Raw genomic sequence first — 25,898 nt, forward strand, 5'->3', positions numbered from 1 at the left:
AAAACCAAAAGAAAGCACCCCAAGAAGTATGTATGGAAAAGCTGTCATAGACACTAGAGTTGGTGTTACAGAGTATGCCAAAGGAAGTTTAATTCTTTATGGAATGAACTTCTACAAGGCTTCTTTTCTCTGGGATGGCAACGTTATGGATATACCAGTGCCCAAATACATTTGAAGAGCTCAATTCATATACGTACTGAGAAGAACATGAAAAACTATTAACTGTCAAGATCACATAGTCCCAAGACTCAAGAAAAAGGGAACTAAACTGTCTTGAGAACTGCCACTGTGGTGTAAAATGTCAAGAGGATGGGTCTGGAATCCCATCTCTGCAAATCTTACCTCTATCACTTATTAGCCCTTGGTCAAGTTGCATACTTCTCTAAATCTCAGGGTTGCGATCTCTAAGATAGGGATAATGGTACTCTCCTCAGTGGAAGGGTTGTGGTAAGGACTGAATTATATGATGTATTTTAAAAGGCTTGCACAGTGCCTGGCACAAAGTAAGCCACAATATATTTTCACAGTTACATTTACTATTATTAAATGTCAAGCATGGTACTAGATTCTTTCGCCTATGTTAAATGCCCATAATAGCACCATGAATCAAAAGAGACTTATTCCCATTTTGCAAATGAGAAAAGTGAGTTATAGAGCAATTTACCTAATTTTCCCTATGTCACATCATTAGCAGAGTTCAGGGTCCAGGCGATGTTACTCTAGAACACAAGCTCTTAGATACCTTAACAAATGCCCATCAATCCTTTGTTATATAGTTACAACTACATTATCCTGGTTTATCACTTGTCTTTTTAACTTTATGGTGTTCCCCATCCCATCATTTCGTATATAGACTTTAATTTTTATGCATTCAGATTTATCAGTGCTTTTCTTCTCTGTTTTTTAGTTTTCCTGGCAGGCTTTATCATGCCAAATTCAACCTGTGTGTATAACCCTTGTCACTCATGTTTTTGTTTTTGTACCTCATCATTTTCTAATTTGTTGATCCATGCGGGGTTTATTTAAATGTACAATATGAGGGAAGAGCCTATCTTTTTTTCCAGATGGACAGCCTGTTATTCCATCACCCTTTAATTGAACAGTCCAGTTTTCTCCACTTATTTGCACTGCTTCCTACATTATTAATACTACAATATATTTGGATTATTTTATGAACTCTGTACTTCATCAATTTGTTTCTGTGTCAGTATATTCTTTTCAGACTTACAAAAAAAATTACACAAATAGTACAAAGAATTCCCATATGCCCTCATCCAGATTCACCAAACGTTAGCATCTTACATAACCTCAGGGAAATTATGTATAAAGTGATACAGTGTTTCTAGTATAGTGCTGAGATTTGGGGATGTTTTCAGATTTTTCTTTGTACTTTTTTGCACCTTTGCTTAAAAAATAAGGAATATATTTCACTTTAAAAAAGAATAAAGTATTTTTAATAAAAGCAGGTAATAATAATAAATTTGATAAGCTTCCAGAAACTAGCTGGTATGGGTGTAAATGCTTTAGGAATTTGAATGAGAGAGAGAAGTGTGTTTTAATGGAGATGGTGAGATCTAAGTTTAACCTTATAAGGATGTATGGAATGCTAATAGGCAGAAAAGAGACAAGCCACGTGTTTATAGTCAGGAAAGCACCATAAGCCAAGATACTGAAATAGAAATGCACATGGCTTGTGAAGATCATATCAAGAGTGACTAGGGGCTTAGAAAGGCAAATGCCGAGGAGCAAAAAAAGAGTTAAGTACTTTGTGAAAGACCTCAGAAGCTAAGGTGAGGAATAGGAATTTTGTCCTCTAAGCCAGAAGGGAAGTCAGGAAGAGTTACAAGCAAGGTAAAAATAAATTTATCCAAGAAATCTTTATTTAGCACCTACTATATGCCAGGTACTATTCAGTAACAGGGACACTTAATAAAATGTTAAAAATCCTCATGAAAGAACATTCTAATCATGTTTTATGAAGACTTACGGGTTATAGATTTGTGGGTCATAGAACTGAATGGGGCTGGGGTAGCTGGGAAGGTGTCACCAAAAAGGCAGAATTTGAGCTGAACTTTGAAGGCTTACGACTCAGGTAGAGAGATGATGAGAAGACATTTTAGATAGGAGACAAAGACGAGAACAGATATGCTCATAAGGTGTTTGAAAACCCATGGGAGGATCCATTTATCTAGAATAAAGTTATTCCAGCAGAAGAAATTGAGGTTGGCTATATGGACAAGTTGTCAAATTGCCAAGAGTCTGGAAATTCAGACCAAAATATTATTGTTTTATGATCTACATAAATTGACCTATAAGCAGTGAAAAGCCATCAAAAGTTACTGAACTCAGAATGACCTTTTGAAAGTCGTTTGGCAGTAAGTAAGATAAAAGAGTATTGAAAAATATTGTGCAAAAGGGTGAGGGTGGGATTGAAGGAAGAGGATCAAAGACCATTTGGGCCATTATTATTACATAATCCAGACAGGAGATGAAGCAGACATGACCTTGAAAGATAGCTAAAGGGATACATATGAGAAATATTTTCAAAAGCAGCATCTGCAGGTCTTAGTGAGACCAACTAGATGTCTGGATTAAAACAAATCATTAGACAAATATTCAAGCACTAACACTGCTAGAGGTGAATGGGTGGGGTTGGGTGGATTTAAAGAATATAGGTTTCTATAGGACTGAGAAAAGCACACGTTCTGGGTACCCATCTAATACATGAAGTTATGTAAAATATCTGCTATTGGCATTGATTGAGGAAATATAATCTATCCATTTAGAAAATGACAGCTCTCAAATGAATCCTGAAAAAGATCATATTAGTTCTCATCAAATTCCCCTTAGTCATTTCTATAGGAGAGACCTTATATGATAGCAGATTTAGTCCAGTGGGCATTCAATAAGAATTCACGTGACATAGTATGAAAATAAAGACATGACATCACCAAGACTTCCTAATTTATACAAAAATGCAAGCCTTCTTGATAACTTATATCCTATATAAGCTTCTTACTCAAAAATACTTGTGGCAATCTAGACACTTATTTACATTGAGAGACTGGGGCTTTTTTACTCTCCTATAGCACATAAGAATGTTGGTAACATTCCAGTCTCTTAGTTCCAAACTCTAGGAAAGGTGGAAAATTATACAAAATAAGAAATGCGTCAAGCTAAGTGCTGTCTACAAGTTAGGTTATATTAATCTCAAAACAACACTGGGAAGAATTGTGTCACCATCGTACAGAATAAGAAGAGTCACAGGTTAATTTACTAAGGTTAAGTGTCTAGTGATGCACAGTCCCAGTATGATGCAAGGATTATTTTCCACCCTGGTGTCGACATCGAAGGTATGTACTCAGATCTGGAAAGGACCTTGAGAAGTCCTTGCTTCACACTTCTTTTTAGGCTCACAATAAAACCAGGACGGAAATAAGGATCTTTCCTGTTCCAAGTGTGGATTCAAAAGCTTCACTAGAGATCAAGCAAAACCCTCTTTTACACCCAGCAAGAACTGCCATTTGAGCTTCTTCTGAGTAATGCAGAGTACAGCTTTTTTTCCTCTAACCTACATTTTCGATTCACCTCCAGATGTAAAACTGATGGGGTGGTACAGGTTAGTTACCAGAGAAATAAAAGCATTTGCTCAGTCATAATGTGTTCCATCGCACTCAGACATGTGGTGCTTTAATTGTTTCTCCTGTGAAATACCAACCGCAGACTTCTCAGTCACAATAGAGGAGGGCAAACAAATGTTTTAGGAATGGAGAGGAAAACCATTTTCCTCAAGCAGGAATCAGAACCAGTGATAACCTAGGAGGCAAGCTATATTGCAGAACAGTACTTTTTTTCCCCCTGCCCTACTCAGAAATGATGTTTTGTCAAGAAGTGAAATGTAAATCAAATGTAAAATGAAGAAATTTAAAGTATTTAAGATATAAGCCAAAGTAGACCCATCTTCTTCCCTTTTTTGATTATAATCTTGCAGACTTGCCACAATGACACTCTAAAACTGAGATGACATTTTTTTCCAAGCCCAGATTTTTGCTTCCTCACAGCTTTTGCTTTTTAAGCTAAAAATTCTCTCATTCTTGGTACAATGAATTTTTTGCTAAGTAATTAAAAACCAATTGTGTTTAAACCTTTTGAGATAGTTGGTTTTATGCTGTCTAACTCAGAATTTGGTTTCTAAAACCTCAAATTTAGCATCTCAAGGAAGAATGGTATCTATGGCATGTTTGAAAAAAATGTTTTGAAATGAAGTGATGGACATTTAAAAATAGAACTCAGAGCGCACAGCTTCCCTCCCATCTTTTTTCCACTGGGGGAGGAGAATGACACATCTGCGTTATGCTGCCACAACACTGCTGCTGTGATTCTACTGAGCTTCAGAATGGAGGGGAGCTACAAAGACCACTTGTAATTACAGTGTAGCTGCCACAACCATGCAGGCAGTTTCCAATTAACATACTCGAGATAGAACTAGAAATGGCCTGAACACCTGCCTAACACCTCACCGCCAGCACCTTCCTTTCCTGCTCCCATCCCTCACATCTCTGAAATTCTACTGCACCCCAACCCATCAGGAGCTCTGCCCAACTGTGAGAGCTTTAATACAGCACCAGTGTCTTCCCCCATGACCGTTCTCAAGGAGTCTTTGGCTAAATTTTGGATTTCAAGAATATTTAGGAATTAGAGAGCGACCGAGAGAATGTGGAATTTTGTGGGCTAGACTTGAAGACTGCTATTTACTCATTTTTTCCCCTTCTAAGAAAAGCTTGATGAAAATTCAAATAACTAACCTACAGATCAAATTTCAGAAGATAAAGCAATCCCTCAATAACTGCAAAAATTATTTTCTTGAAAATATTATATTTGGCAAAACCGTAATTGCAGTAAGAGAATTAGAGGGTGAAATCACAAAATAAAAGGGCATTAAAATGTACCTTTTGAACCTCAGAGTAAATGAATGTTCTGAACAACAACTGCTTCCAAAGCAAACTGACTTCACCCATGTAAGCATTCAATATTGACTAGAGGAAACATTTGCTTAGAACGCCATTATCAGTGTTCATGAAACATTACTGCTCAGGCTCTGTGTAGGCAAACGCTTCAATGTTTAGTCAGTGGGCACCTGGTAGCTCTATACAAATTCTTCAAATTCGCAGTTAGAGGATTCAAATCCACTGTGGTAGTCAGGAAAATGGACCAGCAGGTCTCCTTCCAGAGAAAGATGTGCTGCCTCACTGCCGGCCTTGTGGCCAGCAGATAGCTTCCTGCTGTTGGCTCCCTCAGGCTGTCTCACCCAGAGAGGCCACCTCAACCTGGTAGTATGTCCTCCCTAGGGCAGCCTGCCTCCAGTGACTGAGCCAAGTGGGGAGCACTGGTGTCAGACCTCTACACCAGGTTGCCAAAAGCTTTGTCAGGCCTGAACCACAGCTAGACATCTCCCTCAGCCTGACTTCTTCCCCCCTTCCTTTCACAATGAACATCCTGGACCCCAAACGCCGGTCTCACTGTCCACTTCGTGAGAACGTAATCATTAGCACGTCTTTTCCATGCTCCTTCTCTCTCGTTCCATTTACCACAAATCTCAAGAAAATGCTAGGTATGCTCATCTTCTTGCATTATCATGGAACTTAAGAGCAAGCACACGTTTTAGGATCTCGACATCACATTATTTAATGAAAGGAGGGAATATAAGTAGTCTCCTCCCTGCATCATCTTACTTGGTACATAGAAGAGATAATATGTACCTGTTGAGCAATTCTTTTCTCTCTGAAGATTAAACTATATTTTGCCTATAAAATTACAAATATAAAATATTGTTCATTCAAGCATGTATTCATTCAATATATTCAATACTGGGTACTTTCTACATGCCAGGCACAGGTGAAAAAGTACTGAAGAAAGTTCCCACTCTAGAGGATGTTGCATTCTAGTGATTGAGATAGGCAATAGATAGAAATGAATACATTGCCAGGGTCTGGAAAGAAAAATAAAGCAAGGTAAGAGAATAGAGAATGACTGGAGAAGCATCTGTTGTTTCGAAACCATAGGTAGAGAGGAATTGCTATCATCCATAAATGGCTGGGGTGGCCTAGTCACATCCACATGTCGTATATCAATTTCCTAGACAGAACATAATATTTTTGTTCTAGTGCAAAACTCATTGCATGCAACTTCCCTAAAATAATATTTCTTCTGCATCGTGAGTCCACCTGCTGCATCAAACATAAAATCTTAAATCTATGTTATTAACCTATATAGCAGTTCTGTCTTGGGGAAAGAGCAGCCTAAGCCATCATAAGCTAGAGTCAGATACAGCTGTCTCAGGCAGATGGCTTTAGTGGGCAACATCATAAGCCTGCCAGATTTTTTAAAATATGAAAGGGTTTTCTGCCTCATTAGTACTTCATGGCTGACCATCCACAAACACCTGGTGTTCAGACTTCTTCCTCTTATGAAAATGCAACCATATACAGTCTTAGCTCAAAGGGGTTTATGTTATATCATCTTTGTCCAAAGAATCTAATACCTAGATAATTTATAAAGGCACAGGTAGGGGAGAACTTACATAGTTCAATTAAGGTGAAAAATTGAATCAGGACCTACAGGAACTTAAGAGTAGTGGGTAGTGGTAGAAACAAATTAAATTACTTTAAGGCCTTCCCAATTCCCACACTACGTTGTCCAGAGGGAATCCCAGGCTGCCTTTAGAGGTCTTTATTTACACCATCAGTGGAAGAATAAATAGCACAAATGACAGTTTTGTTCTGAAAATAATTGTGTATTCATCTCTTTTGTTTTATTTCCTTATGCTTTAGGACAACTTTGTTGTCATCTTCAATACATACAGGAATACTGAGCACCACAGTGTCTTTCCTTAATGTGGGAATCAAATCTTACCTACCCTGCTGAACTCTCGTATGAGGGAAAGGGAAGTTTAGAGCAAACTTAATTCAGCTATTGTAGATTTATTAAGTTTTTAAGAGTATACTGTCCCAAGGTTATAAATTTCAGTTTTTGTATCTGTAAAAGGGAGATAACAACATCTCAAATTCTTCACAAGGTCAGTAAAGGATGTGGTTTAAAGTACAATTGACCCTTGAGCAGTGTGGGAGTTAGGGGTGTGGAATCCCAATTAACTGGAAACCTGGATATAACTTTTGACTCTCCCCAAATTTAACTTTTTTATTTTTAAAATTAAAACAAACAAACTTTTTTTTTTTTTTTTTTTTTTGACAGAGAGAGTGAGTGTGCGTGTGCAAGTTGGGGGTGGGCAGAGGAAGGAGGACAAAGAGAATCTCAAAAAGACTCCCCACTGAGCACAGAGTCCAATGTGGGGCCTGATCTCATGACCTTGAGAACATGACCTGAGCCAAAATCAAGAGTCGGATGCCCAACCGACTGATCCACCCAGGTGCCCTCCAAAAACTTAACTTCTAATAGCCTACCGTTGACTGGAAGATTTACTCATTAATTAATACATATTTTGCATGCTATATGTATTATATATTGTATTCTTACAATAAAGACAAAAGAATATGTTACTGAAAAAAATCACAAGGAAAATACATTTCCAGTATTGTACTGTATTTATTGGAAAAAGGTCCATGTTAAAGTGCACCTATGCAGTTCAAACCCATGTTTAAGGGTCAACTGGACTTTGAAAACTACAGAGTGATTTGCAAATGTACTGTTGCAACTGGAGTTTATTTGTTTGGATTAAAATGTTAACACATTATTCTGATATCCTGTATCAGATTATATTATACTCTCAATTTTCAATTAAGCAATAAAAATACATTCATTTATTGGGCAACTTCTATGTTACACCATGGAGAATATAAAAAATGATAGTTATCTCCTATAATCCTATAAGGAGCTTATACAGATCAGATTTGAAAAGGGGAATGTGGGATGATGTGGTTCTGGGTTTTACCAACATTTACTGAGCACTTTCTATGTGCCAGACATCATTATAAATGCCTTATATGTAGTAACTCTTTTAATCTTTAAAAACCCTATGAAAAGAAAACATTTTTATCCTCATTTTACAGATGGGGAAGATAACGCACAAGAATTTTTGGAAACCTGCCCAAGGTCAGACATCTAGTAACTATTAAATGTATTGAAGTTAACTCACACATTTAGGCAAGTTAGCTACAGCGTTACTCGTTATGTTTTATTGCATTGCGAGTTGGGCAGAAAACCACAAATGTAACATTAATGATAACAAATAATGCTGACTAACAGTAAATGATAAATGAAGAGATCATCCTGGGATAAGATGGCCACCAAAGTCTTCATGATATGAACCCAAAGCTATATCCAAAATTGTTTGCAGAATTTAGACAAGAAAAATAAAGGGCAAATGAGACTATTATATTCTATACATACCTTTTTGAGCAAGCAATAGGTATCACTTTATTGAAATATACAAATAGGAAAATACAAAAATTCCATACATACTTTTCAAATATCTCATTGAGTGATTCTCATTTATAGACCAGATTTATTTCCTAATTAAAACAGAGCAAACATTGACTTAAAACACTGTCTGACTCCTATCCATACACCAGTCTTAAAATAATCTACTTTATTTCAAATAATTATCTATTAAATATTTTCATATAATCAAGACCATTCAAAACTAGCCACTTATAATGGAAAATAACTTGAAATCAAATAATGTCTTTCTATAATAAAAAATGACAAATTATATTCAGCTTATGTGAGTAGCACTGTGTTGGTTTTTCATGGTGTAGACAGGAGGCTGCCCCACTTGCCCCTCTGGAGTTTTGTATTTGTTACAATTATAACATTTTATATATAGGAAAAGAATTTTTTAAGAGCTACTTTTCACATGACACACAAAACAATGGCAAACATAGTTTCTACTTGTTTTAATTTCCAGCAGAACAAGTGTATTGTTTGCTTGTTGGTCCTGTGTGTATCCCATGTTACTTACCAAACGATACGTCTGGGCCTTTAAGACATTGAGATCAATAAAGTTTTCTTCATTGTCTGTCTCCTCTTCCTTAGGAAAAAAAAAAAGTAAATAATTGTAAAAAGAATGTATTTCCAGTTTTTACATGCATAGTACACTAAGTTCAACACAAAGACTAACGCAGGAAAGGGTATTTAAAAGCCTAGTGGTGTGCATAAAGTAGGGCATAATGTTATTAGCAGCTCATCTGTTTTTTGAGGTTTTGATGGTACCTTTTAAAATAGGGCCTTTTTATAGTCACTGAAAAAGGAAAAAAAAAACAGAAGGTAGGGCTGCTGCTGTAAAACGAGGGATAAAGAAGAATAAAACAAGAGTGTTATGATGAGTGCTATGAAGTGTGTAAGCCTGATGTTTCACAGACCTTTACCTCTGGGGCAAATAATACATTATATGTTAATAAAAATAATAATAATAATTAAAAAAGAATAAAACAAGAAACACTGAAGAGTGGTATATCTAAAAGAGAAGAGATAATGGAAGAAGTGAATGGCAATTTTGAGAACATGACTAAAATGGACAAAAATGAGGTTGACAGACACAGAATATCTTCACCTGCTCCCAGGACCAGTCCCATTAATGCATAATTTTGACATCTCATCTCTTACATGCTCAAGTTTAATAAATAAATAAGATTAGTCATTAGTACTGTCTGGCCCATGGCCCCTCAACTCTAACCTTGTATTAACTACTTAAAAGGATAGTTCAGGTATATTCTAAGCTGGTCCTGATCCCTGGGCCAACTGATATGGGGGGCAGGGTCAGAAGTGACCCTTGGAGAGGCAATCCCTTTCCCAAAATACAAAAATGGAGTCTGGGGAGGTTCTAAAGCATATAGAACAAAGAAAGAAAAAAAAGCTCCCCTTTCTCTTCAAAGGTCTTTAGGTGGGTGAATCCAATCTAGTAAGGACTTAAGGACATGGTAAGACAGTGAATGGAACTGGTCCTCAAAGGAAAAACAAAACAAAACAGTAAGTGTGTGTTATTTGGCAGACATTTCCACACATACAGTTATACAAAGCTGCAGTGGGAGATTTCAAAGATGATCTTTATCTTCAAGAACTCATTCAAATGTAAGAGTGGTTCTGAGACCTGCAGCATCAGCATCAGCACCAGCAAGACCCAGGAGCCTGTTAGGATGCAGATTCTAAGGTTCTATCCCAGATCTACTCCGAAACTCGGGGGTGGGGACACTAAGGTAAGCTATGAGAACTACGCTAATCTTTGGGGGAATTGGAAAGATTTTATGAAATATGAAGCAATATAAATGCAGAGTATAAATACACTCAAGTGACATTTACTTTTTTTATGTTTACATTTTTTTACGTTACTTTTTCAGAGAGGCAGGGCAGTGGAGCACAGAGGTGTGGACAAAATTGATGTGATTGTTTACATCTTAAATCTTAGCCATAAATGCAGATGCACACCTTTGAGATCCAGCTCAGTGTATTCTGTGTTTGCACTGCTGATGACCTACTTAACAACCAGAGTAAATGACCGAACTGCCAATGACTCAAGGCCCATGGAAGAAGAGACAAGTTTATTATGCTTTTATCATAACCTAATCAGTACTGTTTACATAGGGAATCAATAAATATTTGTTGAATTAGTACTGGATTAAATGCTAATAGGTAAAAAGCTTTAATAGTAGGCAGTCAAAAAAAGGATTTATGTTACTAAATATTACTAAGAGCATTCAAAAGGAATTCAAATATAAACAGACTTAGAAAAAAGTTTCAAAATAAACTAAGAGGATTCTGATTTCAGTAATATAGAAGACACTCAATAATTTCCCACTATTTCTTTGCATATAAGTACATAAGTACTATGTACCCTCTTAATTCTCTAACTGCCAGTTACTAAGTACATGATTATATACAGCAGGTGAAAATATTGTTTTGTGATCAATACTTCTTTTATCTTTTTTTAAAGAGTTATCAGCGTGTCCTATCTTGACTAGTCTAAAATTAAAGGATTCTAATTTCTAGGTGATTTTAGCAGAACTTCACTCTGTCAGAAATAATTTTTTTCCAACCTTGAGCCACCGCACAAACTCTGGCAACAAAATAATGTAACATCCCACCATCCAAACGTTTTCTGGCACTCATCACCTTAGCAAGAGGGATGGGAGAGGTAATGAAGGGCTACTTAGACAACATAATGATAATAGGAAAGAAAGAAAGAAAAGGGAAAATTCAAGAGACTCGACATAAGGGAGCCAGCAGCCTCAGAGGCAACCCTTTAAGGAAGACCTTCATTTTGGTCTAATGATAGTAGGTCTTTACTGTACAGTTGGGAAGAAATGTGCAAAGAGGCTGTTTTCTAGTTTGTTTCTCTAATTTACACACCTAATGATGCTGCTTTGGACTTTAAAGGTGCTTAGAAAAAAATGAGCTATAATTTCTAAAAGTTACATAGCAATTTGCTGACAGCTGATGAGTCAAATATTTAAGGAGCACCCCACTTTGCACTAGTAACATGGAGATACAAAAAAATGCAAAGGTGGTTTCCATCCCTACAGAGTCTTCTTTCTGACTAGTAGGTTTTTGTACTTTTTTCCCCTTCACTGGCAGTTTTGAGTTATGTCCCTGAAGCTAAATGTCAATGCACTAGGACCAGGTTTCTATCGATAAACCATTAACTAATAAATACTTATTAAAAAGTGAAGATTAGGAAAATACCTGAGTAAAGTAAATGAGGTCAACGAATGGGAGTATGCAAGAACTTAACATTTTCTGAGCCTGAATGGGAAGATCTATTATACAAAGAATAAAGTCGGAACTCCTTAAAATGGCCAAAATGATCTGGACCTGGTCTATCTTTTCTGTGAATCTTAAACCACACACATGCATACACCCACCATCCTTAGGAAATCTGGCCCCAGTGGTCTCTCAGTTCCTTGATCAAGCTAAGCTTGCTCCTGCCTCAGAGCTTATGTACATGCATTTCCACCAGGGTCTTGCTCAACAGGTGCTCAACAAAACACGTGTGGAATGAATGAACATATACTTACCTTAACTTTTAAAATGTATCATGCTTTTAAAATATATCTTATAAATTGATTAATTTTCCTTCTATAAATAACAGAATTAGCTTTTTCCTATTAATGGTTTAAAATATTTATACTGCTGGGAAAATTCAAGTTAAAAACTTTGACAATACAAAGAAGCATAGAAAAGGAAATAATCAGGGTGCCTGGGTGGCTCAGTTGGCTGAGTGTCTGCCTTCATCTCAGGTCATAATTGCAGAGTCCAGGGATTGAGCCCTGCATCAGGCTCCCTGCTCAGTGGGGAGTCTATTGCTCCCTCTCCCACTTGTCCTCTCTCACTCGCTCTTCAATAAATAAAATCTTAAAAAAAAAAAGAAATAATCATCCATAACCTTTCTACCCATATATAACTAATGTTAACATATTATTATTTTTTCTTTTTGGTATATTTTACATACTTGGGTTTATGCATACAGCAGAAATTATCATCTCTGTATCACTAACATTTCTTTGTAAACAATTTTTATGGCTACATAATATTCTACTATTTGGAAATAGTCTAATTTACTTAATGGATAGTTTCAGCAATTGTTAGAAAACAATGTAGCATATAATAGCTTAATAAAATAGCTGAAATATAGAATATACTTATTATCTAATGATTTATTTACTTTTTGAAGATTTTATTTATTTATTTATTTATTTATTTATTTATTTGAGTGCAAGCAGGGGGAATGGCAGTGGGAGAGAAGCAGGCTTCCGGCTGAGTATGAAGCCCAATGCCGGGCTTGATCCCAGGACCCTGAGATCATGACCTGAGCAGAAGACAGATGCTTAAAAGGCTGAGCCATCCAGGCACCCATTATCTAATGTCTGAAAAAGTCACTTGGAAAATGTAATTGATTTATGGCAATAAAATACACTTTAAAAAAAGGTTTTGTCCCCCTACTATTTTAATTTCAGATCAAAGGTATACTTCCTAAAATAACAGGGTCAATCTAGCTCTGGTTCTGTGAAAGTGCTTTTTTTTCCTACCATGTAAATAGTTTAATCTGTTATAAAGACTTGATCATGTGGTTTCACAATATGAATAGAATGTTAAGAATGGTAAAGGCCCAGATGCTGCCAAACAACTTAAAAAATGTTGGTACTTAAAAGTGTTTTTAAAATCTCCTAAAGGGTAGTACTTATCCTAATTTTAGAAGCATATAGGAGTTCCTGAGAAATGAACAGTGTTCTTACAAAGTAGAATATATTAATCCTAAACCCTACTATTCTTTTGTAAATTCTATATTATTTATGGTTTATTTCAAATCACGAATGGTTGCTAATAAACTATTTACTCATATAACTAGTAGTCCAGTTTCCTGTTTAGTTTAAGAACTTCTGCTATAATTCAGACTTCAATCTTTAGAAAACATGAGCATTAATTTAACTAATGGTCTAAACAACTGATACTTGGTGCCCTATTTTAAAAGCGTTTCTTCTCTAGAAACAATGAAATGAAATACATTCCTAAAAATGGAAGTTTGGGGGAATTAAGAGAAAGGAAAGGAATTCAAAGGTAAAAAGAAACAAAAAGTTCAGTAGCACACATACCACAAATTCTTCATCCACTTTATTTAATGTTAATTCTGCATCATCTTCTGGGACAGTTTCTTCTTCTAATTCTTCCACTGGGTATGTTGGTCTAAAATAATAAGGTTTAGTATGTGATAAGAGTTAAAAACAAAACATTTTAGCATGACAAAAAGGTATAATGTGAATTTTAAGAACCCCTTCTATGCCAGATCTTGTCCTTTTTTACTATGCGCCCTTCCATAATCACTACTACATGTCTGATGTATACTTTTGAAACTTTCTATTTTTAGTTACATTAGTTAATGTTAGTTGTGTTAGCTCTACGTAAAGAAGCAAAAATGTTTATCTCCAAATTTAAAGAATAAATATACACAACTGGGATGATAAAATACATATTGTTATCCAACATTCTTTTTCACTAAGTTACCACATTTAAGTACGTATACATTTTTCTCTTTTTTCCCCCCTATACCTGCACTATTCTACTGAACAATAGTACCATAACTAATTTAACTAGAAACTTTGGCTGAACATTGAGGTGGTTTCTAGTTTTTTTTTTTTTTTTTAAGATTTTATTTATTTATTTGACAGACAGAGATCACAAGTAGGCAGAGAGAGAGGAGGAAGCAGGCTCCCTGCCGAGCAGAGAGCCCGATGTGGGGCTCCATCCGAGGACCCTGAGATCATGACCTGAGCCAAAGGCAGAGGCTTAACCCACTGAGCCACCCAGGCGCCCCATCTAGTTTTTTTTGACTAAACAAAAAATCATCCTGTACATTCATCATTATGTCCATCATTTAGAATAAATGTATATAATAGCTGGGTCAACAACTTTGTACATTTTATTATTTTTCCATATGTTCCAAAAGCCAATTTCCATAATGTTACCCTAATATGCACCCCCAACAACAGTGACTCCATTTCCATATGTTCACAAATACTGCAAACAAACTTTAATCTTTGCCAATCATATAAGTGAAAAATCTCTTGTTTTAATTGCATTTCTTTAAGAGAGTAAGTGAACACCTTTTCAAGTTTTAATTGGTTATTGGTGTTTCTTTTTCATTGAAATGCCTATTTATGGCCTTTGCCCTTTTGTATATTAAGAAAATTAATGCTTTGCCTAACTTGTATTAAAAATATTCCTAGTTTATCACTTAAAATCTTGGCTATTCAGGACTGTTATAATTCTTATTACATAGATTTGGCAACTTTTCCTTGCATGGATGCTAGCAGTTTTAACATCATATATACAAGGTTTTCCTTCACATGACACCTTCCACCCCTCTTTGACCTTTTAGTACCCTACAGTTTCATTTTTCACATTTACATCGTTGACCAATTTGAAATTTATTTTGATGGAATAAGAAGTGTTCCAGCTTTCTTCTAAATCTAATCAGTGGTCCTAACACTAAGTATTGAACAACCATTTCTCCAACAAGATTAACGACATATATTTCCCAGATTAAAAATAACTGAAAATATTTAGGTTTATTTCTGGAAACTCATTTAAAAATCCATACCTCAGACATATTAATAAAATATAAAAATCAACATAAAGTACTAAGAACCAAATCAATCTTCTTAAGGAATAAGTTCTCTATTTCATTAATTAGAATTAGAGACTACCTCAAAAGCAATGTTCTTCTAGGATTTGCTTTGACATATTTAATATATAAAATAATAATCTATAAATATATAACTTCTATGTAATTTATATATTACATAGCTGACATACTATCTGATGCCTACTTTCAGTATTTTCCCTCTTATTCTTCCCCATGTATTTTAACAGTCCTTATAAATTATTCAAATCACAATACATGGTCAAGAATTAGATATGCCTAGAAACAAAGGAAGTACAAAACTGATTATTGGTTGAGATATTAATCACTTCAGGTGAATTTAGAACACATTGGGTGGTAAATTTAATAACATCTAAAAATGCCAAAATGGAGTAGCACATCTCATAACTTTTCTTGGAGTCTAATAAGGAAGTAATGTGAATCCATATAGTTATTCCTTATATTGCACTAACTGGTAATATTTAGGCTGAAGCATATGAAATTGCCACTTTTTAGTTCAATCACAGGTGAATATCAGCAATTTCATATGGTTCAAGTTGATGATGACCTAAGTCAAGTACATTTTTTTAAGGTACTTATTAATAAGAGAATAGATTATTTACATGAGAATGTAATTGAATATACATTAAGATATTAACAGGGAACAATATATACACCTTTCCAAAGAAATTTTTTCTCATCCCAAAGTACTGCTTGCTCAGGTTTTGCCTAAATAATTCTTTCCACAATCTCTAACCAGTCAATAAGTCCAATCTTGAAAGAACCAAAATTATGTATTTCCTAACTATATCTTACATAAATGGATAGTTTATGAATATTTTATTCTCTTATCCATGTGATTAACATTTATTGAGCATCTATGATATATAAAGTGCTATGCTAACTGCCATACAGTACATATGAAGAGTTCATAGTTTCTTGCAAGAAAGCCAAACCTGTAAAAAACGATTTCAATACCATAAGATAAATACAAGCACGGAATTATAAACAGATCACTCTCAGGTCAGACAAAGAAGCAATGTACAGTGCCTAAGAGAGTGGCTTCTTCAGGTGGCTATTATTCTTACCCAGTATCTATAAGCAAAAGAGAAAAATCCCATTTAAAGTATATTAATTTCCATTTTTTCCTTAAATCTGCAACTATCAATTACCCCCATGTATAACTATCTTTGTGTGTATAAGTAGACTTTGAAAAAATTTCCTACATTGACGAAGATATTCAGTTAAACCTTTAATAATTATATATTTGAATTGGGAAGGGGCATGATAAAATCAGAACTGGTTGTGAATATACTGGTTATTCCAATTTTGTTTATGCAGACATTTCTAATCACCTGTGGCATTTTCAGTTTAGAATAGTCAAGAGGAAATGCTTCTTGTCAGTTCAATTAAATAGCTCTGAACCCATGGGGGAAAAAGCTATCCACATAAAAGTACTATTGTCAGGTTAGGTAATGTTTACCTTTTCCAGGTGAAACCAATATATTTTAATGCTTCTTCTGCTAAACAGTCAAGAACATAGCATACATGTTCTCCATAACCTGACTTTAATTTTGAGGGAGGAAAATCTGCAGTTCTGCCCTGAAATACAAAAGATAAACAGGGTATTACTTGCTATTTATATTTCAAATGTCAAAATATTTTACGCAAAGTACTACTGAATAAATGTATCACTTCTCTACTTTTCAAATAGGATTTAAAATAACTGTAATTATATTGCTTCTTAGAAATCCATCTTTTCAGTCTACTGATACATAAAAAGTACAGGAAAATGAAGACATTTTATTGTCAAAGGTATCAAATTGAAAGGCAATAACCTCATGACAGAACAAGTAATTGATCCTGTTAGGGTGAAAAAAGACCACTACTGCCTTGGTATCCTACTGTTAAACAACCATAGGAAGGACAGAGTGAATCACTTGTCAAAAGTTAATAACGTGTGCCAAAAATTTTTACTGCTTGTCCCTCAGGAAAAGTCAGAAATGAAAAGTACAACTGCTATCATGGTCTATTAAATCAAAGCTCCCTTTCAAAATACAGTGTTTCAACTTCCTACTAGCATTTTTTAGAAGGAAAACTAAGTATCCAAATAATATACTTCTGAGACATAACGAGATTAAGAAAAAATATTACTTTCAGCTATAAAGAGTACATTGAACATTTTTAGAAGTAGCATTAATATTTTAATACCAAGCATTCTGAGGTTTTATCTGAAAAATCCAGATATAATTTTATATATGTATGTGTGTGAATAGACACAGTTATTCACAGAAAATTAATCTAAAAGGGTAGCATCTACACCGAATAACCAAAATTAAAATTCATAACTTGACAACATTCTGAAAGAAGAGGGTTGTTTACACTTACAAATGATCGAAGCTCAGATAATATGTTAGATATAGTTGCATTAGGGTCATCATATTCTTGAGGTTGCTCAAAGGGGCGTCCTGCTTTGTTAATCAGCCAAGCAGCAAGAGTGCAAAACATGTAGAACTGTTCACCAGGGTTGGTAGGCAGTGCAAAATAGTGTCTGTTTCAAAACAAGGTGGGGAGGATGGAATATGACATATTGCAAACAAGTCTATAGCAACTAAATGGACTAAGTCCAAAATTGCTAAAGAACTTTTTTTTTTTAATGGCTTTAAAATCAAAAGACATTTATAATTCACTCTGAAGTTTCTGGTAATCCACAACACTCATATTCAAGTTTTTAATCAATAGAACTAGAGCAATTACTACTATACGCAAAATATTAGATCAAAGATCTTACACCCAGTAAATGCAGGGCATGTTAAAAAACTGATCGATCATGTACAACTTTTGCCAGTATTATCTATATGTCAGGAATAATGAATAAGAGTACCTCTTGAAAATGAAAACTGGGAATTAAGAGAATTTCAGACTTTGAAAAAAAAAGACTCTAATGATTAATTACTATGTCACTGGTATCTTTACATACTGTTCCTAACACATTAGGTATGTTAAACAGTTGTTCTCACCTTGGCTGCATATCTGAAGTACCCGAGAAGCTCGCTGGACAAAACATTGCTCCTTCCCTTACAAATTAAATCAGAACTTCTGGGGATAAAGCCCTAGTACAAGTATGTTTCAAAAGCTACCTAGATGGTTTTAAGGTACCAGGATTAAGAACCACTGAGTATCCCATCCACAGCCTAACAAACATTTGTTGACTTTTGCTCAATCCCCTAGCCAGTAGGCAAATAGTCCTACAAAGATCAATGTACGATTTATACTTAAATAGGTTAAGAATAAAACTTGCCAATACTCAAGTCGGTTTGATCAAAGATCTGATTTTGTTTTATGTGCAATTATTAATTTTTTGTGCTGCTTATAATTTTATTTATGGCTATTATAACTATTTTTCATAAAAATCAGCAGTCTACTCTTTCATGTTTCCCAAACTTTTTCCTGCAGGGTAGTGCAAATGTTCTAAAAGATAACAGGTAGCTGGGAAGAAAAAGGTCAGGAAGTCCTTCCAGGCATATGTGCACAATGCTTTCAAAGTAACCACTGCTGAAAACTCATCTTTTTTTCCCAGGCTGTTACCAACTCCAGAACAGAGGACTGAATACTGAGAGATCCTCCAGGCACAGGGCGGGCAGTGGTTCTCAAACTTGAGCATGCATCAGAATCACCAGAAAGGCTTGTTAAATAGACTTCTAGGCTCCACCCCTAGAATTTCTAATGCAGTATACCTGGAAAGGGACTATGGCCTTGCATTTATAATAAATTCCCAAGCCATGCACTGCTCATCTGACAACCACAGTCTGGGAACCATTAAATTTGCCACACAAATCCATGATTTAAAATATCCTGGATTATATATAGCACAGAGGTTATACCAGTAGAAACTTTAGGCACATTTTCTTTTAGTTTGAAAACACAATTGGGAACAAAAATGCATTTTTATTATAGAAAATGTTGGTTGTTTATATTATCCTGATTGATTCATTGAAGTAATAACTCTCAACCCCAAAATTCCTATCACAGATCAAGCAACACTACCTTTTCCTCTAACTATTTTCTCCTACTCTGGACTGACTTAGCAGTCTGGGCAGTTTACATAGAGCCTACATATCCTAAAATGCAAGTTATTGGAAGAGAGCAAGGAATGAAATCAAAACTGTCGAGGGAATTTATTTAAACCAAGGTACAGCCATTAAAAGAAAGTATTACAGATTTTTAATCTAAGTTGCATTTTACACAATAAACAATGTTATCTGTCACTAAGCTACACTGATTGTGAGAAAAAGTGCTAGCTGTGCATAACCCTCGACAACTAATGGCACTGACTTCAGGGAACGATGGACTTTTCCCCACCAGAACAAGGAAAGACCTTTAGGGTGTAAGATAGACACGGTTCTTTCAGTTGTCATTTTATTTGTCTTTTCCACTTCTTAGCTTCTGAAAGTACTGTTATCACAAAGGTAGAAGTCTTTTAAACCAGAGCAATTCGTCAACAAGTTTACTAACTTCATATAAAGTCAAGCAAGGTCCTAGGTACCCACAGTTACCAGTTGTAGGGACAGATTATCGCAAAGGAAAACAAAAACTAGAAAGGGAGCTAAAATGGTAACAGTATTCATCTTTGGGGATGAGATTATGGGTCATATCAGTATTTTCTACGCACTTTCTTGTGTTTCTCGGAGTCCTCTATAACAGGTACTTTCATAACTTTTATAATCAGAAAAAAACAGTTTGTGTTTTGTGGAGGGGTGTGTGTGCTTTAAAGACTAAGAAAGCCAAGCCGTCTTCCGGTTCTTTCAGCGATTCTGAAACTTGACTCTAAAAAAATACCAAAGCTACACTCGGTGAGCTCCGAGGCCTCTGTCGCCAAGTTCGGGGTGCAGTGCCCTTTCCTGGCTACGAAGATGGAGGCAAGCGCTAACTCGCGTTCAAGGTTCCCCAGGAGGCCGGAGGAGGCATCTCCCCGGGGTCCGGCCGGCACCCAGGCGCTGGAGGACGAGGGCACCCACCTGGACGGGGGCTTCAGGTTGTTCTTCCGGAGGAGTTCCTCCTCGTAGTGGAGCAGCTTCAGCTTCTCCACCAGGTCCTCCATCACCACGAACATGTGGTAGGCCGCGCCGGGCCCCCGCTCCACGACCACCTCCCCTGCCCCTTCGCCGCGGGACCGAGACACTCCATCTTCCAGACCTGACGGCGTGACCACTGCCGCGGCGGCCGCCATCACAAAACAGGCAGAAAGCGCCCGGCGTGGGCTCCGGCCCACAGTCCTCGGCGGCCTTCGCCGCCTGAGCTGCCGCAGCCAGGACCGCCGCGACCGGTTACCAGGCGACCGCCGGGCAACCCGTCACCAGGGAAACTAGACTCCGCCCCCTTCCCGCCCACGTTTCTTCTAAATTCCCTCCAACCAGGGCGGGCTTTCTGAACGACGTCACGCGGGGCCCTCACCCTTCCCCCGCCCCTGGGGAGGAGGTGGCAGGGAAGTAGCCCCACCCCCTCGTGGGGGCGTGGCGCTCCTCCTCCAAGTAGGGCCGCGCCTCCAGGCAGAGGAGGGGCGGAAGGCGTGTCTGTGGCGCGCGCCCGGGGGTTGTTAGCTGGTTTGGGGCGGGCTCGGCCTGGTGGTTACCCGCCGCTTCTGAGCTGGTGTCCGAGTTTGCAGGTAGCGCTGAAAAATGTAAGGGGTAAGGAAGACTCCCACTGCTGTGTTTTCACTAGTCTCAAAATTGAAAGTTTTCACGGTTGCAAAAGTAGTGGCTATCGTAGGTTTCCCTTTGGGTCAGGAACTTTCCAACAACAGGTTTCTGTTTTTGCTGTACTTAACGGAATATGATAAACCTTGAAGTATTATGATTCTCCCCTGTTATTCTGGCGCTGGAACAAGGGAGGGGTGGGGAAAAGAAGAAAAGAGGATGAGCAAAAAGGAGGTACTGGGAAGGATTTGTTCTACCTCTGAAACAATTCTAAATTCACATCCTGCTGGTTTCCAGCCCATTACATGTTGCGTAGAATTTGGGGGTTCCTTGTTAAAATCCACAAAATAAAGGGGATTATCTTGAATTTCTCTGCAGGACAGCTCTAAGTGTGGCTAAAGAGAGGTACTACTGTACTCTGCAGCTATTAGGAAAACAAGAAAGGTGACATAACTGACCACAGCTTTGCAGTCCTCAAAACATGTTTGTGTGTCAAACAGTTTTCCAAAATGCAGCATAAAATATGAGGTAAGTGGTAGATGTGTGGAGGTTTCATGGAAGAAGAGAATGTGTGGGAAGAGACTGGAAATGTATTTGTGTGTATGATGTGATTTTTGGGAGATCTCTGATGTTATACCTGCTACTAGAGGACAGAAGAGTTACTTTTTTTTTTTTTTTGACATAACTGAAGTTTTGAAATTTATCTAATATATTTTTGTTTTTGTTAGAAAATGGGTGGAGGAGCACTTTTCAATTTACTATCTGTCTAACTTCTTTCTGATACTAGTAAAGTTATTAAAGCGAAAAATCAGAAAGACAAATATCTTCTAACATTTACCAGAGAAAGGAAATACATAAAATAATTTAGAAGATAACCAAAGGGAAGGGCCACCGAGAGTTGCTTTTTAAATAAATAATGTTACTTTCCTACTGTAAGTCATTAGCCAGCTGCTTTTAATAAAGATAGGTTGGAAAATTGGCTTTGACTTTACCCTACCGCAGATTTGGCCTTTTTCTTTACTTCCTCAGAAGAGTGTTTCTCACCCATACATTCCCCACCCCAGCCACCACATTTGGGGGTGAGGGATATTGTAGTAAGTCTGTTTAACTTTCAGAGTACAAGATAGATATATAGCTTTTTACAATTGGAAAAGAAAAGTGAAAGCTCAGAGGCATACTTTGTGATGCTTGGTTAGTCAACAAGCAACCGTTGGCTGTTTAAATGATACTCAAAAAGGTTTCAGACTTTACAGGTAAATTGGTTCCAGGGAGATGTTCGCTCAAGTCATTCTACCTGCATAAGATGTTCTGACATTTTCAGAAAGTTATATATAGCACTGAAGATGAAATAGCCAAACGTTGTATTTTGGCTGAGAAACCCTCCAACAAAATATGTATTTTGACTGGTGGGGGAAAAAAAGCCCCACCTGTCCCAGAACCTAGCCATTTTCTTCCCCAGCACAATACTGATGCATCCTGGCTTGAAAGCAGTATGAGGAATTGTTTCTCCCCTTCATTGTTGTGAAGGAGGAAAAAGACTAAAATATAAAGTGTGCCACGGTAACTGTGACACAGAAAGAATAAAAGAAAGGAAAAGCCAACTGTTCAACATTTTGTGTTTTCCCATAGAAAAAAACATGGGAAACAATACTGAAATGTCATTTCATTTTTCTAAGGCCTGGGGATGAGGTTTGCTGAATCTTTGTTTCCCATCATAGTTGAAAACACTTCTCTTTCCCTGCTGGAAGGATTTCCTTCTCACATGTGAGAATGCACACTGAAACCCTCTTCCAGCTCTTTCAGCCACTTGGAAGCTGGGGGTACATTTTTGTTCATAGTTTTGCTGGACTAGTTCCTATGTTGACCAAGGAGTTAGACAAGGACTTGAAGAGAAAAGAGTGTTGAGGCATGTGCATTCCTCCTTGCAGGAATCTTGGGAGATTTATCTCTGACTCTATGTGTTGACCACAATTAATAGCCAGGCTTCTGACAGGGACTTTTATCTCTTACAAACTGTGAGATGATTGGAGGTAATTTTTAAGGCCCTTAAGATCTTTTTGTGACTGAATGGGCTAATCTCTGGAAACTGAACGGTGCTCTGATCAAGGGAGATTTAAAGTAAATGGATTTCCTGAAAGATGCTGAGCAAGGCTGGCAGTAAAAAGGAGGCAGGTTCGAAGGTGGAGGAAGACTTTCCAGCTACATCTCCAGATATAAGAACAAGTCCTTCAAGACTGGGTGGGCATACTTAAAGAGCAAACCTGCTTTGCATTATAAATGACTTTGAGATGTTAAAAACTTAGAAAATCACTAATTGAATAAAACTTTCTTAGTTTAATAGAAAGTGTAGGCCAAAAATCCAAAAAATAAAAAGGTCACGTTTAAACGTGAAGCATTAGAGGTGATATCTTTTAAAGTTAAGACCAAGATGAAGACACTCACTTTTCTAAACTGTACCAGAGATCAGAACTAGAACACTGGATAAAAATTATTTAAGTATTGCAGAAGAAGAAACTGTTGCAGGTGATATGATTAAGTAAAAAATTCCAAGGGAATCTATAGACAAGGTAGTAAGACAGCTCAGCAAGTTTGCCTGACTGAAGAAAGGTTACTAGATTACTAGTTACTAATAATAAAAGTGTTTATTAGTATTTACTATTATTAAAAGTCTTGTTACTACTAAAGAAAGGTTACTAAATCCAAACTGAAGAAAGGTTACTAGAAGAACAAAAACCTCAAAAATAAACCATATACAGCACACAGGAATAAATGTATCATTATCATTATGGAGAAATTGTTAAACTTTTCTGAAAATCATAGAACAATCTAGATAGGGGTATGATATTCATGAATGAGAAAAATTAATTATCTTTGCCCAATCTTTAAACTCAATACACTTTTGAATAAAATTACAAGAAGGCTGATACTGAAAATCATACATAAATGTATATTTATTTTATTTTTAAGATTTTATTTATTTATTTGATAAGAGGTAAACAGCGAGAGACGGAATACAAACAGGGGGAGTGGGAGAAGCAGGCTTCCAGCTGAGCAAGGAGCCCCATGCTGGACTCAGTCCCAGGACCCTGAGATCATGACCCGAGCCGAAGACAGATGCTTAACGACTGAGCCACCCAGAAGCCCCGATGAAAGTAAATTTAAGGAAGACTGGGGAGGGAATCATGATAATCAGATAGTGGTTTCATCATCAAGGTATAACTTAAACTAATGATATCACAGGAATAAATAGAAAATAGAAAATCTGGAAATTCAGTATATGGCAAAACTGGTGTTACCGATTAGTGGAGAAAGATGAACTACTCAGTAAATGCTGTTAGAATTATGGGTTATGCATATGGAAACAAAATTATATCTCTGAATTCCAACACATAAATTCCAGTTGGATTGAAGGTATAAATGTGGAATACTTATAGGATATTTAGAAAAGAACAAAAGAGTATCTTTAACCTCAATAGGGAAGGATTTCTTGAAGGAATTAAAAAACAAATTTTAAAGGAAAGAGAAACTCATTAAAATTTAAGAACTTAGATTTAAATAAAGAACTATATAAACAATGAGGAAAAAGATACAAGTGACCCAGGGGCGCCTGGGTGGCTCAGTGGGTTAAAGCCTCTGCTTTCAGCTCAGGTCATGATCCCAGGGTCCTGGGATCGAGCCCCACATCGGGCTCTCTGCTTAGCAGGAAGCCTGCTTCCTCCTCTCTCTGCCTGCCTCTCTGCCTACTTATGATCTCTGTCTGTCAAAAAAAAAAAAAAAAAAAATTAAAAAAAAATAAAAGATACAAGTGACCCATATAATGTCAATGGATTAGTCTCTGGAATATACAGAGGTCATCCCAAAGCCTCTGGACCATGTTGGAGGATTTTAGATATTTTCTTCTGGGTCAGGATTTCTTGGCCTTTAATACTATTGGCATTTTAGGCTGGATAATTCTTTGTTGCTGCATACTGTTCTATACATTGTAGGATGTTTCACAGCATAGTTGTAGCAAAAATGTCTCCAAGGATGCCTCAGTGGCTCAGTTGGTTGAGTACCTGATTCTTGGTTTTGGCTCAGGTCTTGATCCCAGGGTCCTGGGAACCAGCCCCATATTGGGCTCCATGCTCAGTGGGGAGTGTGCCTGAGGATTCTTTCTCCTCCTTTCCTTCTGCTCCTCCCCTCTCCCCCCTTGTGTGCTCTCTTTCTCTCTCTCTCTCTCTCAACTAAATAAATAAATCTTAAAAAAAAAAAAAAAAAAGTCTCCAGACTTTGCCAACTGGGCCTGGTTGAGAACCACTTCTCTAGATGCTTGGGTTGAAACAGGAAATGCCTTTATAAGGACCAGGAATGTAAGCAATGTGGGGGTGGGGTGGGGTGGGGAGCAGTGGGGAAGACTGTGGTGAACTAGAGAACTCATGTATCATCTCAAGGAGGGGACATTTTTGTCATTTAGGAATTTGACCCAATTTTGTCATGTATTATGTTGCAAGGATCTAGATCTGGATTTGTATGTCAGTGTGAGGTTCTCTTGAGGAGACCTCTCTACATGCAAAATATTATTTCAGGGCTACTTTAATTGTTGAAGATATTAATACATCAAAGTTCAAAATTGAGAAACCTCGTTCTTAAATTTTATTTTGATTTTCAATCTTACTCAACTTGTAAATGTAGGAAGTTTGTTATAGTCAAGGAAGGGGGGATAGAATTTACAGCTTAAATTTCTATAGAGATTTTTAAACTGCTCATACACTTACCATATTTGTTTTAACATTCTCTGACAAACCATTCCAGATGCCATAAAATATCCTGAATTTAAGGTTCCAGAAAAAATGGTGGGAGGAGAGGGAAATATATTCTGTTGAATATTCCAATACTTTTTGTAAACAGATTTGAATGTAAAACCAAATCTAAATCAGTTACACAGTTGCATATTATAAACTGGGATCACAAATCAGTCTGTTTCTCTAACGGGCCAGATTTTCAAACATTAGATACTTAAGTATCAAATATGTACAAATTATTCTTTAGCATAATTATTACTGTTGTGGGTTTGA

At 36.8% G+C, this 25,898-nt stretch overlaps 2 protein-coding genes across 5 annotated transcripts in view; one reads left to right on the top strand and one right to left on the bottom strand.

Moving 5' to 3' along the window:
- The window catches only part of IFT57 (intraflagellar transport 57), a 54,109-nt gene extending 33,593 nt beyond the window's left edge, over nt 1-20,516 (bottom strand). Inside the window, exons 1-5 of the mRNA XM_082697361.1 lie at nt 20,167-20,516; nt 17,537-17,699; nt 16,632-16,750; nt 13,602-13,692; nt 8,978-9,046 (exon numbers count right to left, since the gene is read on the bottom strand). Of these exons, the coding sequence (XP_082553487.1) occupies nt 8,978-9,046; nt 13,602-13,692; nt 16,632-16,750; nt 17,537-17,699; nt 20,167-20,378 (654 nt within the window). The 5' untranslated portion in view covers nt 20,379-20,516. The remainder of the gene's footprint in view (nt 1-8,977; nt 9,047-13,601; nt 13,693-16,631; nt 16,751-17,536; nt 17,700-20,166) is intronic.
- A 183-nt stretch (nt 20,517-20,699) lies between these two features.
- Nucleotides 20,700-25,898, top strand: part of HHLA2 (HHLA2 member of B7 family) — a 139,343-nt gene continuing 134,144 nt past the window's right edge. For 3 of the 4 annotated variants that reach the window (XM_082697374.1, XM_082697375.1, XM_082697376.1), the window contains exons 1-2: nt 20,748-20,835; nt 21,223-21,372. The gene's annotated coding sequence lies outside the window, so the exon portion shown is untranslated. Of the gene's footprint in view, nt 20,836-21,222; nt 21,373-25,898 lie in introns of all 4 variants that reach the window. The other variant, XM_082697377.1, reaches the window with a different exon arrangement.

Source organism: Mustela nivalis, assembly GCF_964662115.1.
Source record: "Mustela nivalis genome assembly, chromosome: 1".
Taxonomy (NCBI): domain Eukaryota; kingdom Metazoa; phylum Chordata; class Mammalia; order Carnivora; family Mustelidae; genus Mustela; species Mustela nivalis.